General features: G+C 39.4%; 1 protein-coding gene across 1 annotated transcript in view; it reads left to right on the top strand.

Moving 5' to 3' along the window:
- Positions 1-15962, top strand: part of LOC109926498 (patatin-like phospholipase domain-containing protein 2) — a 52331-nt gene that overhangs the window by 8950 nt on the left and 27419 nt on the right. The window contains exons 2-3 of the mRNA XM_048607287.1: positions 11099-11331; positions 11862-11927. Coding sequence (XP_048463244.1) covers positions 11099-11331; positions 11862-11927 — 299 coding nt within the window. The remainder of the gene's footprint in view (positions 1-11098; positions 11332-11861; positions 11928-15962) is intronic.

Here is a 15962-nt window from a genome sequence, read left to right on the forward strand (position 1 = left end):
GCAGGCCAAGCAGCATCAGAGGAGCAGGAATTTCTGAAGAAGGGTCCCGACCCGAAACGTCAGCTTTCCTGCTCCTCTGATGCTGCTTGGCCTGCTGTGTTCATCCAGCTCTACACCTTGTTATCTCTACATTTAAAACAGTTTGTGATAATTTACAGTAGATGCTAGTGCATGTTATTTATTACATTAACTTCAAACTTGTACTGTTGCAAGTGGATACTGTTTAGATTGGACAAAGCTAGATTCTGCAACCAGCAGGATTAAAAATAAGTTTTAGAGGTCTGATGAATTGACAGCGGAATTGAATATTTCTGAATGATTTGGACCAGTTAGGATTTTTTTTAAAGGTACCAAGCCACAGAATACACATAATATATTATTCTTTGGGCTTTCTTTTGCTTTCCATGAGCTACTTTTCAGCTAAATCCTTTACTGGGTGATGCGGTCAAATAGTAGCATTCGTTTCACTATTTGTGTTGAAGTATAGGGCATTTGGAATCTCGCAGAAGCAGATTTCAACAAACAAAATCTTCTATCCTCAAATATCAATTGTCCATTAAATGTAAAAACCACACCACACAAGGAAAGCATTGATTTCTTCGTTCAACAATATTTCAGTTGGTACAAGACAACAGGAATTACTTCTTCTAAAGAAGGCTCTTTAGTCAAAATAACTGACATAAACTTCTACAAAGAAAAAGCCATCACCCTAAGCACAACATCCAGACGAGTGAAGTCATGGCTAATGCTTTTCCATTGCGTACTCTCAAAGCTGAAATATTTTAACCGGCCCTCCAGCCTGTGTTTAATTACAATCAGTGTTCTTTTATGTCTCCTGCATGGGTTAATTAGTGAGGCCATTAGCAGCAAACATGGGAGAGGACCAACCTGTGATTGGAGAAGCAGCCTCTCCTATTTTCCCTCCATTCTATGTGGGGTAAGGGAATGATTTCTCTTGTATTGGTCATACCCGTCAGTGAGCTTTTCTGGGGGATTTTCGATCAGAATCACCAGCTGCCCTCCAGGTATTTTGAGCTTTGGAACATGCTCCACGTGCAACACTTTGTGAAACAGTATTCACTAAGATTCCATGGGACTCTTATTATTGCAGAGTTGTACAGTAAAATGAGAGTGATGCAATTCCATTTGCAGTCAGGAAGTTATTGGTTTAGTTTAATACATTGTTGATGAGTTTGCATTGGCGTGACTTCGGTATGGGTCCTTTGTATTTGACTTAAAGTTGCACGCAACTGCTAAGATATTAAGCTGTTACGATTCTGCCTGTGCCTCAGCCGCAGATGCACAGAGCACACAGTCACAATGTTAGATGTGTCATCAGGGTTCCTGAGGGACAGACAGAGATGATGGACTTTGTTTCTAGAAAGAAGGAACCACTTCAGCTGTTAATTCATTGTAAAGCCTGATGGTGAAAGCAGATGTTGATGTTTCACTTGACCAAATTTATTTACAGAATTTGACTTTTACATACGTCTGCCTCCTCCTTAACTAGTATTTGGTGCCGCAGCTGTCTCGCTTTCTGCTCCTTTGAGCAAATGAGAAGGAGATCAATAAATTAACTAATTGACAGCCCAATAACGGTGCGTCAGGACAGAAAAAACCTAATATTTAAATGCAGTTTCGTATATTAAATTGGATTTGAATGTCATTATCGGAGTCTGTCTTTAAATGTACTCAAGGCACTTAATCAATCAGTGCCCTTCACTACTGTATCTTTTAACCTTAATAATACAATTATAATATCATTCATAGCAATCCCTCTGAGAACTGCTTATAATGGCTACTTTCCCCTTCCCCTTTTGTAACAAGCTTGTTTCTCTTTAAACTTGATTAAAAGAGTTAACGTTTCGGGTTCGATATGACGTCTCTTCAAGAGACATGTTTGACTACAAACATCAATTCTGTTTCTTTCCACAGCACTTGACCTACTGAGTATTTTCAACATTTTCTGTTGTCATTTCATATTTTCAGTATCCATGGGATTTTTCTTTTGTTTTAATCCAGGCTGCTAATCTTTTCTAAACTCTTAATTAATTCTTAATCCTTTCCCATAATCTTTTTGTTCATGTATATCACATCCACAGCATTTCCCTTGTATCTGTACCCTCCAAATAACTTCTGTAGGTTCCGTTCAGAGATATATGGCTGTTTCTAATCCTATTGTCCAGTTTGAGATTGAGGAATTTCATCTTTGAGTTTAAACATCTGTAATTTCTCTGACTATTGATGTTGACTAAAACAGAACTTACTGGAGAAATTCAGAGGTCTGGCAGTGTCTGCAGGTAGAAAGCAGAAGTTAACATTTCGAGCCCAGTGACTCTTTTTCAAGAGTACGTAAGATACTGGACTTGAAATGTTAACTCCTGCTTTCTTTGCAAAGAGTCTGCCAGACCTGCTGAGTTTCATTAGAAGTTTCTATTTTTGTTTCAGATTTCCAGCATCCGCAGTTCTGATGAAGAGTTATCTAGACTTGAAACGTTATCTTGCCGTGGATGCTGTCTGATCCGCTCTAATCTCCAGTATTTGTTGTTCTCTGCAGTTCTTTTATTTTATATTGATGTTACACAGGTTAGCTCTATCTTTTTGAGAATTTGTGAGCCTGACATCGCTGGTGGACATATTGTTGGAGGGAATCCTGAGGGACAGGATTTACATGTATTTGGAAAGGCAAAGACTGATTAGGGATAGTCAGCATGGCTTTGTGTGTGGGGGAAATTGTGTCTCATTAACTTAATTGAGATTTTTGAAGAAGTAACCAAGCAGATTAATGAGGGCAGAGCAGTGGACATGATCTATATGGGATCAGTAAGGTGTTCAACAAGGTTCCTCATGGTAAACTGCTTAGCAAGGTTAGATCACAAGGAATACAGGGAGAACTAGCCACCTGGATACAGAACTGGCTCGAAGGTAGAAGACAGAGGGTGGTGGTAGAGGGTTGCTTTTCAGACTGGAGGCCCGTGACCAGTGGTGTGCCACAAGGATCGGTGCTGGGTCCACTGCTTTTCGTCATTTATATAAATGATGTGAACATAGAAGGTATTCTTAGTAAGTTTGCAAAATTGGTGGTGTAGTGGACAGCAAAGAATGTTACCTCAGAGTACAATGAGATTTTGATCAGATGGGCCAATGGGCTGAGCAGTGGCAGTTTAGATAAATGTGAAGTGCTGCATTTTGGAAAGGCAGATCAGGGCAGGACTTATACACTTAATGCTAAGATCCTGGGTAGTGTTGCTGAACAAAGAGATTTTCTGAAGAAGGGTCTAGGCCCGACACGTCAGCTTTCCTGCTCCTCTGATGCTGCTTGGCCTGCTGTGTTCATCCAGCTCTACACCTTGTTATCTCAAAGAGACATTGGAATGCAGGTTCATAGTTCCTTGAAAGTAGAGTCACAGGTAGACGGGATAGTGAAGAAGGCATTTGGTACACTTGCCTTTATTAGTCAGTGCATTGAGTAAAAGAGTTGGGGGGGTTATGTTGTGGCTGGACAGGACACTGGTTAGCCACTTTTGGAATACTGTGTGCAAATCTGGTCTCAATGCTATAAGAAGGATGTTGTGAAACTAGATAGGCTTCAGAAAAGATTTACAAGGATGTTGCCAGAGTTGGAAGGTTTGAGCTACAGGGAGAGTCTAAATAGGCTGGGGCTATTTTTCCTGGAACATTGCAGGTTGAGGGGTGACCTTAGAGGTTTATAAAATCCTGAGGGGCGTGGATAGAGTAAATAGACAAGGTCTTTTCCCTGGGGTGGGGGAGTCCAAAAGTAGAGGGCATAGGTTTAAGGTGAGAGGGGAAAGATGTAAAAGGGACCTAAGGGGCAACTTTTTCATGCAAAGGGTGGTGCATGTCTGGAATGAGCTGCCAGAGGAAGTGGTGGAGGCTGGTACAATTACAACATTTTAAAAGGCGTTGGGATGGGTATATGATGAGGAAGCGTTTACAGGGATATGGGCCAAATGCTGGTAAATGGACCTAGATTGATTTAGGATATCTGGTCGGCATGGAAAAGTTGGACCAAAGGGTCTATTTCTGTGCTATACATCTCTATGACTCTATAACTGAGAGGTGCTGTTGACAGAGGGGAGGAAGAGTGAATGGAGCAGATTACAACAGTGCCCAGAGCACAGCAATCTGCCTATCAGACTTTGAGATCTGTGTTTACTGTCAGCTAGGCTTTGCACAGGCAAATAACCTCGAAGTTTTGAAGTGTACACTTTGATCCGTTGTTGCATCGTGGCTTTGGGAATTTAAATCACTCTCCTAAATAATTCTGCTCCAAACAGTCTCTCTAAAAGAAAATCTATTAGGCATGTAAACTCTAAAAGGTGTCTCTTTAATTCTGTTTTGAACACCTTCCTCTCAGTTGCTTTGGCTTTGAACAAGTGAACTAAGCTATTGTTCTGATTGCCGAAGTCAAATATGAAAATGCTGTAAGGAGCTAACAGGATATTGTGCAATGATTGTTAGCAGCTGAGGGGAAATTGTGGAAAACAAAGGAAGAATTTTGCCATCAGATGTTAAGGAAGTGAAGGCACAGTGTTCTGACAGTTGACAGACTGGAATATGAACAGATTATAATAAAATTAAATTGCATGTCACGGTGCTTTAGTGGATATGAGAAAAGTACTTGTTACCAACCTAGCTATGATGTTGAGCCTGCAGTTTTTTTTTTATTTTCCCAATCGATTTCTGATTTCCTTCTTCAGCTACAGTCTTATGGGTGGCATGATTTCGGTCAATACAAATTACAGTCAGGTTGTCATTCTCTAATGTATATTTTGTTTTGTTTGGTCCTACTGAAAGGTCCATATAGAATAGAGTTATGTAGCACAGGTGATGCTATTTTGTCTGTGAGCCTGTGCTGACTCTATGATAGAACAATTCAGATCATTCCACTCTGTTCACTGAACGCAACCCTGCAAATATTGTTCCGTATTCAACAAGTTATCCAGTTCTGATTTGAAAATTATTATTCTGCCATCCTTTCAGACTATGAATTCTAGCTAATTTGCTGCATTTTAAAAAAAAACACACGATCTCATCTTCCTTCTGTTTGGATCATATCATCTTAAATCTTGAACGAAAACAGAAATTGCTGGAGAAACTCAGTGGGTCTGGCAGCATCTGTGGAGAGGAATCAGAGTTAATGTTTCGGGTCCAGTGACCTGTCCTCGGAACTGGAACTTGAAACAGTTCTGAGGAAGGGTCAGTGGACCTGAAACGTTAACACTGCTTTCTCTCTGTAGATGCTGCCAGATCTGCTGGTGAGTTTTTCTGGCAATTTCTGTTTTTGTTTCTTATTTCCAGCATCTGCAGTTCTTTTTGTTTCTTTTATTTTAAATCTGTGATCTCTCCTGTAAGTGTAAGCAGATTCTCTCTCTTTATTGTATGACAGACCTGATTAATTTTGAACACCTTAATTAAATTTCTTCTTAACATCCGTTTGAATGCTTTTTTGCAGCTGCTTTTTCCACTGTGCGTGGTCATGGTTCTCAATGGCCACCACTTCCTCTGGACTCTGGGTATCCTGTCTCCAGAGGTTCTTCACTTACGGATCCACTTGGATCATATCCATCCATCTCTTTGGTCTTCCTCTTTCTTGGTATAGTCCGTTCTAATATCTTTTTTGTAACACAATCTTCTGATCTTTGTCAGGCATGCCAATAACATCCCAGTCTCTCTCTCAAGCCTTTCTGTCCACTCTCTTAAATAATCTCTATGCCTTTGCCAATACTTGGTGTCCTCAAATGGGTGTAATATAGTTGATCCTTTCATCCTTAATATAGATTGTAAATAGTTGAGACCACAGTCCTGATAACGTGGCACTCCAGTAATTGTATTTGCCGTTGTGAAAATAACTAATTTATCCAAATGCACTCTTATCTGTGAGCAAGTCTTTTATCCATGATAATTTTCACACCCCAATAGCATAAGCTTTTCTTTTGTGTTGTAACTTTTTGATGTGACGCCTTATCAAGTGGCTTTTAGAAACGTTATCACATCACATTTGTTCTTCTTTACCCTACCCTGCTTATTTACATCCTCTAATAAATTTGTCAAGTACAATTTCCCTTTCACAAAACCATGCTGATTGGGAAAATCCTTACACTACCTGGTATAATGTCCCATTGCTATCCCTCTACTAATAGATTCTATCATTTTCCCAATGACAGACTTTAGGTTAATATGCATGGTGTAGGCCTTCAGGTCCAGGGGACTTTTCAGTGTTAAGTTCCATTAATTTTCCCATTACTTATTCTATAATAATTATTTTAATTTTGTCCCTTCCTTGATTTTTTGCTATTAATCTTCACATACTTTTAGTGTCTTCTACAGTGAAAGTAGATAGAAAATGTGCTCGAAGTCCATACTGTTCCCTTTCTTCCCATTTATTGAGACCCCAGTCCCATCCTCTAAGGGTCGAACATCATCTTTAATGATTTTTTTTAATACTTGCAGAAGCTTTCACTTTTGTTTTTATTTCTTGCCAATTTTCTCTCATTCTCTAAACTCCCTCTTTTTTTTTTCAATTTATCCTTTACTGGTTTCTGCACTTTTTCTGCTTTGTAGTATTGTATACCTTTTCTTTCAATCTTGTATAAATGTTCTTAGAGTTATCTTCTTCATTGGTGTATCTTCATTAAGAATTTATGAATTATCTCATTAAATGTCTGCCAGTATTTCTCTACCTTCTTCCCTTTTAACCTATTTACCCAGTACATTTTAGCCAACTCTATCTTGTATATTAGACTTAATTAAAGGCAATTATTAGTTATGGACCCACTATTGTCACTATCAAACTGAATTCTACAATCATTTTTAGCTATAGGATCCTTTACTCTGAAGCTTTCATTTTAATTCAATCTCATTACACATAACCAGTTACAGTCTTAAATTGACACCTTCTGTGTCACAAATACACTTTGAACTCATGATGTGGAGGTGCCGGTGCCGGTGTTGGACTAGGAGGGACAAAATCAGAAGTCACACGACACCAGGTTATAGCCCAACAGGTTTATTTGAAATCACAAGCTTTATGAGCACTGCTCCTTCGTCGGGTGAAGTGGAGGGAAGCATGTAGGCAGCAAATTTTTAGGTGGAGAAAACATTGCAAGATAATTCCAGCGAATTAAGAGTGTCAAAAGATAGTATAGATGGTGTGAGTGGAGTATCGATAGGCTGAATAGCATGTGAAAGGATGACTTATGATCCAATTAATTGAGGCAGAGATAATTACAAAAATTGAAAATAAGATGGCGCTAGGGACAAACCAAATGGCTGGAACAACGTGATAGGTATAAAAGTAACAAGGAATCCAAAACTGTACAAACTAATTAAGGTAGTGACATCATAACAATTAATCAAGGTGATAGAGTCAAAACAGAACAGTAAGGAAGATTTTACAAACACAGCACAGTATGGCAGGGTTACATGTAGCACGATGCAAATCCAAGATCACAGTTTAGGCTGTCTTCATGGATATGGTACTTGGTATCAGTTTCTGCCCAGTGATTCTGCATTGTTGTGTATCTCGAAGGCTGCCTTGGACAATACCTACCCGAAGATTGGAGGCTCAATGTCCTTGACCGCTGAAGTGTTCCCCAATGTGGGAGGGAACATTCCTGTCTGGCAATAGTTACGTGGTGTCCATTCGTCCATTGTCATTGACGCTTTTGATCACCTAGAGAGACTTGTTATTCAGCCTGTTGACACTCTACTCACACCATTTGTACTATCTTTTGACACTCTTAAATACCTGGAATTATCTTGCAATGATCTCTCTGCCTATAAATACTGTGCCTCTGCGCTTCCCTCCACTTCACCTAATGAAGGAGCAGCTCTCCGAAAGCTTGTGATTTCAAATAAACCTGTTGGACTGTAACCTGGTGTTCAGTGACTTCTGACTTTGTACTCATCCACTGGGCTACCTTTGGTAATTTGATTTTTCCAGTCAATGCCAAGGTTGAAGTCAGACATGATATTGTAGCACCTTTCTTGCAAGTCTGCTCTATTTCTTGATATATACTCTGCTTGACTGTTTGGGGGCCCTGTAAATACTCACAACAGTAACTTCTTTCATTTTCCTATTGCTTATCTCCACCCAAACTGATTCTGCATCTTGAATTTTGTGAACTAAGATTCTTTGTCACTATTGCACTGATCTAATCCTTTTATTAACTGAGCTAGCCCACCTCCTTTTCATATTCCACCCACCCTTCTGAAATGTCAAACCCTCTTGAATTTTGAACCCAACCTTATTCACTTTGCAACTATGTCTGTAATGGCTATCATGTCATATTCATTTATTTTCATTTTGCTATCATTTCATCCATCTTGTTCCAAATGCTGAATGCTTTCTAATAATGAAGAGACTTTAATTTTTTTTTTTAAACTTTTGATTTGCGGCAAAGCTGAAAAATGGGGGTCCCCAATGCTGGTCCACTTGTTTAGTTGAAATTGTTCTGTAGCATTCACTTGTTGAATGTACTCAATTGATGCAACAGTCTTTACTGAATGTTAACAACCAGCTCCTGGGTACGTTTCAAACCACTTCCCTGAAATTATTAACAGAAAGCCTGGAGGTTTAAGCTAGGGTTGTGGATTTATATTGTTTTTTATAATTTAATATAGTAACTGTGTCTAGACTCAGACTGAGCTCGTACTATGTTGGGACATGTAGAATTATGTGTGCAATAAATCAATCATGAGCATCACCCAGGCCTATTTTGAATAGTCCAAACAGGAGTTGGAAACAGAAGCAAAGTGCAGAAAACTATGAAAACGTAGTTGAATGTACCTTATTGAATTCAGGCAAGCAAATTTGTTGAGTCAGAGTAGAAAAAGAACACCAGAGAACTAGATTTTATTTATTACTAAATGGCCTTTTTCCTGTGTTCTTTAAGCATTGTTGATGGGACTGAATCAAGGGCAAGTGTTTTGTTTGGTTTCTACTGCTGTTTGCAATTATAAATGTGCGCTATTACACAGAGATCCTTGTTGCATACCACATTAATATGCTAACAAGCTGCAGCATTTATAGGTAAAATGCAAGCTTGCACCTTAAGGTGGCACATATAAACTCATACTGAGTTGGGGATTTGTGATCCTTGGTTGACCATGTTAGCTGTGCAGAGGGAAATGTAAGCATAGAGTTGAATCAGTTCATTTGTACTCATTGCATTTACCAAACAGCCAAGCCACCAGATAAAGTAATCCACTTGAGTGACTCATGGTACATTTGAAGGAGAACACAAAGAGAGGAAAACAAAAAAATTGGAGGGAGATGCGAAGATCCATCATTTTGAGCTTTCTTTATCTTTTATATCATCTGTCCCTATTGAACAATTATTTACGTTCCAGAAATAGGTCAATCAAGGGAGCTCATAAGTGTGAGGAGCCTAGACTTTTTAATATTAAAAAGGGGAATTTAGAGGCAAAAGGAGTTTCAAACTAAATCATCGTCTGCTGAAGGCAAAGATGAGAAATTTCTTCCGTCAGAATGCCGTCAATATTGAAATTCTGTACCCAGAGTACAGTGGAGACTGGATCATTGATTATATTCAAGGCTAAGCTAGACAAATTTTTCATCTACAGAGAGAGTTGATGGTTATGGGTGCAGACAGAATGCTCCTATTTCTGATATCCGCTCAGAGAAAAGCATGGAAGAAATTGTTCAAGTCCAAAAAATCAACAAATCCTAAATACCTGAATACCTGCATCTAGTAGTAAAGCTCTCGATGAACGACAGACATTCAGGTGCTACTGCTGTGATAGAGTTGTTCTTTCTCTCCATTTTCTCTGCAATGCCTATTTGCACACACTGTGACATGCTGCATGCTCAAATGGACCAATATGGCAGCATCCAACAGAGCGATACGTAACACTAGGGTTTTAAAAGAGGTGCCTGCAGAGATGAGCATGTGCTGGTTATGATTTTCCAGAATTGCTTACAGCAGTGCCAGCAGTTTGAAGTTATTAAGTGGTAATATTGTCCTTCAAAAAAGCAAGGATGGAAAGAAATGAGGGGCACAGGCCACATCAACCATCAGAAAATGCTGGAATCTACAATTAAGGATGCACCTAGAAATACGTAGTATAATCCAGTGAAGGCACCGTTGTTTTACAAAAGGGCAATGGGGTGGAGCCAGGAAATGTCCTCACTCTGCAGTCTCATCCTGCTTATTAAAATTAAGCCCTGTGTATCCCATTGGTCTTGGATAAATGTTGAAGTGTTCAAGGCAAATGGAAATTCTCATGGTGGACCCAAATGCATTTTCAGAGAAACTGTTCTGAGGAATTAATTAGCTTCTTATTTACAGAGAGAAAAAAAATGCTTTCAATGAAACATTTTGCCATCTGGCATTTCTAAACCAGACCCACCTGAGAAAGGTAAATGAGTTTCCATTGTTCGTTTCTTTTGTGGCTGATGTTGAAACGGGCATAAATTTAATATTGCTGCTGCTGTGACAAGTAATGTTGGGTCAGATATTTAAATAAAGCTTTTATCTTCTGTTTCATTCTCTCGTTAAACAATTGCATTCATGCAGCTGCCAGTGTAAAGTTTGAATGTGGAATTTAAGTTGAATTGTGCTCATTGTTTCTACTTGTAACTTTGCTTAATGTTGAGAAACTTTTTATGGACTTGCACTATGCGTATGTGTGCATGAGTGAGAGGATAATCTTAAGAAGTCCCCAGTTTGCTGGTACGGCTGTAAAAGGGTAGATTCTCCCATGAAAATGACCTGGTTTTCAAGATGAAGATTCACTATTTTTGTCAAATGAGCTACTTTGACCTTGAATAGCTTCATGGTTGTGTCCAATTCTTTTTCTTTCCTAATGCCTGTAAAAATGCATGTCCAGCAAGCGTCACAAAATCCAGGTTTGTAGCAGTGTCTGCTGAATTAATTTTCCCTTTTATGTGCTGATTGCATATGACCACTATCCTGTTACGCTCAGCTAACAACTGGTTTTGGGAAATTATCTTTAGAAATAGGCTGCAGGTTAAGAGCTCTTAACATGGCACATGGAAAAGCTTATGGGAAAGATACAGTACATTCATGCTTTCTAAACTTTTAATCGGCAGGAGAATGTGGCGCAAATGTCATTGATGTTTCCAAAGAAGCACGCAAAAGGTTTCTGGGTCCACTCCACCCTTCCTTTAACTTGACAAAGATCATCCGTAGCCGGCTTTACAAAGGACTTCCAGACAATGCACACGAGCTGGCAACAGGTCGACTGGGCATTTCGTTGACCCGTGTCTCTGATGGCGAGAATGTTCTGGTGACAGTTTTCAACAATAAGGAGGAGCTCGTCCAGGTGAGTCAAAATGCATCGCTGTTTCTGTTCCAGATGGGTGGGAACAGAATATAATCTCTAGGGCCTCCACTATTTTTGTACTTCAAACTCTGTCATGCCTACACCAGTCCAACAGATTTATCTGAATCACAAGCTTTCAAGGTGCTGCCCCTTCATCAGGTGAAGTGTGACTTCATCTCAAAGAAGCAGCACTCCGAAAGCTTGTGATTTCAAATAAACCTGTTGCACTCTAACCTGGTGTTGTGTGATTTCTGACCTTGTCCACTCCGGTTCAACACTGGCACCTCCACATCTATTTCATGCAATTAAGGGAACAAAGACCTTCTCACGTCTGTGTGGCAGAAGCCAAAATCTGGTTTCTTTTCAAAGAAAAACATTTTCTGTCCTCTACTTTCCACCAGTCAATGAACTGTCCCATTCTACCAAATCCCCTAGACTTCCTGAAGATGATAACACTGTGTTATTTTTGTACAGCCATAACAATTGCATCACTGGCAGTTCACATAAAAAGCTCCTGATCTGTTTTGCAGGCCTGTATATGCAGTGCGTTTATTCCTGTGTACTGTGGACTAATACCCCCAGCACTGCAAGGAGTGGTAAGTTGAACACTGACTGTAAAGCATGAAGCTATTGATCTGGAATTTGACTGAGATGATAAATAACATTGAATCTTAATTTGCTTAGCTAATCAAAATGAATCTGGGCTTAGCTACCTCCTTTTCCAAACAGGATGTACATTGAAGTACTACATACATATTGTCATAACTTCCTTATTTTTCCTGTCATTCCTGCTTTAGTCTCCGTACCCTGAAGTTCCCTCTCCCTGCAATTCTGTACTGAATTACTGTAAATTCTATGACCTGTCTTCAGATGCTGTCTTCCCCAGTTTTCAAAACTTTATCAAGAAAAGATCCCACACTTAACCCTGTAATCAGCTATGCTATCCTATGCTTCCCTGATTTTGGAAACTTCCTCAAAATTGCAAAACAGACTGTGCCTGTTAAAGGCACCGTACAAGACACCATAATATAGTGAATATCAAATGAATTGGCAAAGAATTGGAGAGCAAAGGTGGCTGAGTGGTGAGCACAATTGCCTCACAGCACCAGGAACCTGGGTTTGATTCCAGCCTCAGGCAATTGTGCAAACTCCACATAAACACTCTCCCCTGTGTCTGCGTGGGTTTCCTCCGGGTGCTCCGGTTTCCTCCCACCATCCAGAGATGTCCTGGTTAGGTGGATTGGCCATGGGAAATTGCCCATCATGTCCAGGGATGTGCAGGCTAGGTGGACTAGCCATGGGAAATGCAGGGTCCCAAGGATAGGACAGGGGGATGGGTCCAGGAGGGATGCTCTTCGGAGGGTTGGTATGGACTCAGTGGGCTGATTGGCCTCTTTCCACACTGTAGGGTTTCTACGATTCTATGAAAGGCTGCTCATTCACATGAATAAAACAAAGAACTGCAGATGCTGGAGATTTAAAACTAAAATAAAAATTTCTGCCAAAACTCAGCAAGTCTAATGAGGAGTCATGAGACTCGAAACATTAACTCTGTTTTCTTCCCACAAATACCACCAGACCTGCTGAATTTTGCCAACAATTTCTGGCTTTGTTCCTCATTCACACGATTGCAAATGTAATGTCTTTGTGGTGCTACCAATTATAGTTGTGATTTTTGTGCATGAGTTCATAAATTCAGGCTTTCATGAATGATTGCACATTTGAAACTAATGAAGTGCAACTTTTAAGCTCCTGATTTGAACTACAGTGACATATTGTTTCATGTCACGTTACAAAGCAAATGCTTCACTACAATGTTGTACAACAGTGCATAGGTTCAGAGAAAGTTATTTCTCAGTAAGTCCTGATTATTATCTACTGATCTCATTCCAACGAGATGAAATGTGACACTGTTTGTCTACACTTGCTCTTCCCAGTTACTGCATTCATAAACTCCATAGACCAATTCAAAATCCTATGTTAAAATTGAATGGTATGGCTAAAATGCAATTGTTTTTGAAAGTTTATTTAAAACTTTGAACATTGAAGGAGTTTAGGTTTAGCATGAGTCATTGTGTAAACCATTCTGGCGTCATTCTTTCTATTGGATCCAGTTGTGTACAAAACAGCCTTGTGTATTCCATGGTTTGTTTGTTCGTTCGTCTCTCTTTATTGAGGAGAGATTGGCTTATGCCAAATAACAGTCTTGATAGAGTGCAAAGTGCTCTATGATCTAATGTCCATTTCTTCTGCTTGTTCTCCATGTCTCGACAATGCATCAAGACTAATCACTCTGGTGGATATTGGAACTGCCCAACTTTGAGTGTAGATGGGAAGATTAGCAATTTTATTTTGAATTGCAAAATTTCTTTCACTCGAGCAAGGCTCCATAAACACAAGTAACTTTCCAGTAGTTCGCCAAAGTGTCGTTCTTAACGAGGATGGACCACAACAAAAACTTATGAAAACATTCTGAGGTGTTTCACAGAGATGGAAGAAAGGCAGAATTGTGAGCTTGAACCAGGAGTGGCCAAAACAATAGAAAGCATTTTGAAATAGAGAACAGCGAAACAATTAGGAGAGCACCAATACCTTAGGTTTAACTTTATAGACAGTAGATCTTGCTTGATGAGCCTTTGAGAATATCATTGAGTTAGTTATAGGACAATGTTTTAGTAGAGATGCCAATATGGAGATGAACAGAGATTGAGAGATATTTTTAAAGTTGCTAATGGACAGTATTAACTTGGAAAAAGCTAACTAGTGGATGCCACTGGGATCCATTCTGGAGTAGTGGTGTTTACGTGAATAATTGGTAGGAAGGGACAGTGGAAAAATTGTCAATGATACCAAATATGGTGGTGCCAATTTCCTCTGTGCAATTGAGCTAATGAATCGACCCACATAACAATCATAATTAATTGGCTATAATGCATGTTTGGAAGCTCAGAGGTTATGAAAGATGCGATCATATCTGATCTTTGTGTAACCGCAGTCAGGTTTTGTATTCTCAGTTTCCTGAAATTCATGCAGCGAGCAGCAAATTGAGCTTTCGTTTATTCATCCCTGTACCTACGACTTTAAATTTTCCTTTTACCTCCAACTTTTCCCATACCCCTCTCTGAATGGCTAATCCAAGCATCTGCTTTCAGCTGCCTTTGAACTGGCAATCAGAAAATATGAAAGATGTAATGAAATCTTCTGAGCGTTGTTTTAGTTACCCACTTGTCCTGTACCAGCTTGACACACCCCTAAGTGGATTAGCTGTGATCAATATATAACCTTGTGAGAAAATGAGATGTAAAACTGGAACTGACTGACCTGCTCATGCACGACTTGTTTCCTTTGTGAATCCTGCACATTTTTAAACGGGTGAAAGCCCTGCTTGAACTGTATTTGCTGAACACTATTTAATTCCAATTACAAGCCAAAGCCAATGGTTCATTGCTTTTTGAGCTGTGGATAAACGGTTGTATCCAATGACAAACCAAATAATTGCAATGAACTAAAGCATTCAACATGATGTGAACTTTCAGTTTGACTGCATTTTTGCTGTCAAAACCAATGCTAGTTCTAATAGAGTAGCTCTTAATGATGCTTGAAGACAAATGTCTTTTATTGTGGAAATAATTCACATGTTGTATGGACAGTAAATTAAATGGGGGAGAAAACTACTCCACATCTGCTGCATAGCTGTAATTTTAATGTTAACCCTGTGTCTCTGTTTAGTGAGTTCATTGCCTAATCCAATTATTCTGCTATAAAGTGAAGAAAACACGGGGATCGTCCCTTATAACTGCTGAAGCACATAACTAAACCTTCTGTCAAGACATTAACTGATTAAGATTTGTTTTAAAAAAAAAAAGAAAGAATTGTCTTTCTGCAGAACCTTTTTGGGGCATTCCCCAAAGTATTTTACAATTGTACATGTTCAGTCACTGCTGAAATGTAGCAAACATGGGAGCCAATTGACATTCAGCAATGTTCCATAAAGAGAACGAAGATAATGACCTAATAATTGCATTTTAGTGCTGATGGTTGAGAGTATGTATTAACCCAGAAATTCATTTGATCCATTGCGGCATTCCCTCCGAGTGTGTTAGCCTAGAAATGGATGCTTGCGTCTCTGGAGGAGACTTGAATCCACAACCTTCTGAGCAGAGTAGTTAGAAATTATACTGAACCACAGCTGCCTGGCTGTGATATCCCAGATTTAGAGTTTGGCTTAATCTGGAGTTATTTGTTTTTGTGCAGTCTTGTCATTATGGTCATTCAATTAATCTTTACTCTCCTGGACTAGAGGGAAAAAAAATTGGCTGGGATTTTGGCCTTTTGACACTATCCAGCCACTCCAATAGGAAGTGGGCATTTGAAAATGGGATTGATTTCTATTGTGATGCTTGCTGTTCATCCCTAGCATTGTTGAAGCAGTGCAGAAGTATCCAAGGAGTCTGTAGGAGAACGAAAAGTCACATGGCCAACAGGAAAAAGAAATATTTATTCTAAAATATACTTTGATTTATTTCTGAGAAGCCACAGATGGTTAAAGATTTTGTTTTGAAATCACAGGGCATTAAGTCAGTTATAGTAGGAACTGCAGATGCTGGAGAATCCGAGACAACAAGGTGCAG

Source organism: Rhincodon typus, chromosome 17 (genome assembly GCF_021869965.1).
Source record: "Rhincodon typus isolate 14 chromosome 17, sRhiTyp1.1, whole genome shotgun sequence".
NCBI classification, from domain to species: domain Eukaryota; kingdom Metazoa; phylum Chordata; class Chondrichthyes; order Orectolobiformes; family Rhincodontidae; genus Rhincodon; species Rhincodon typus.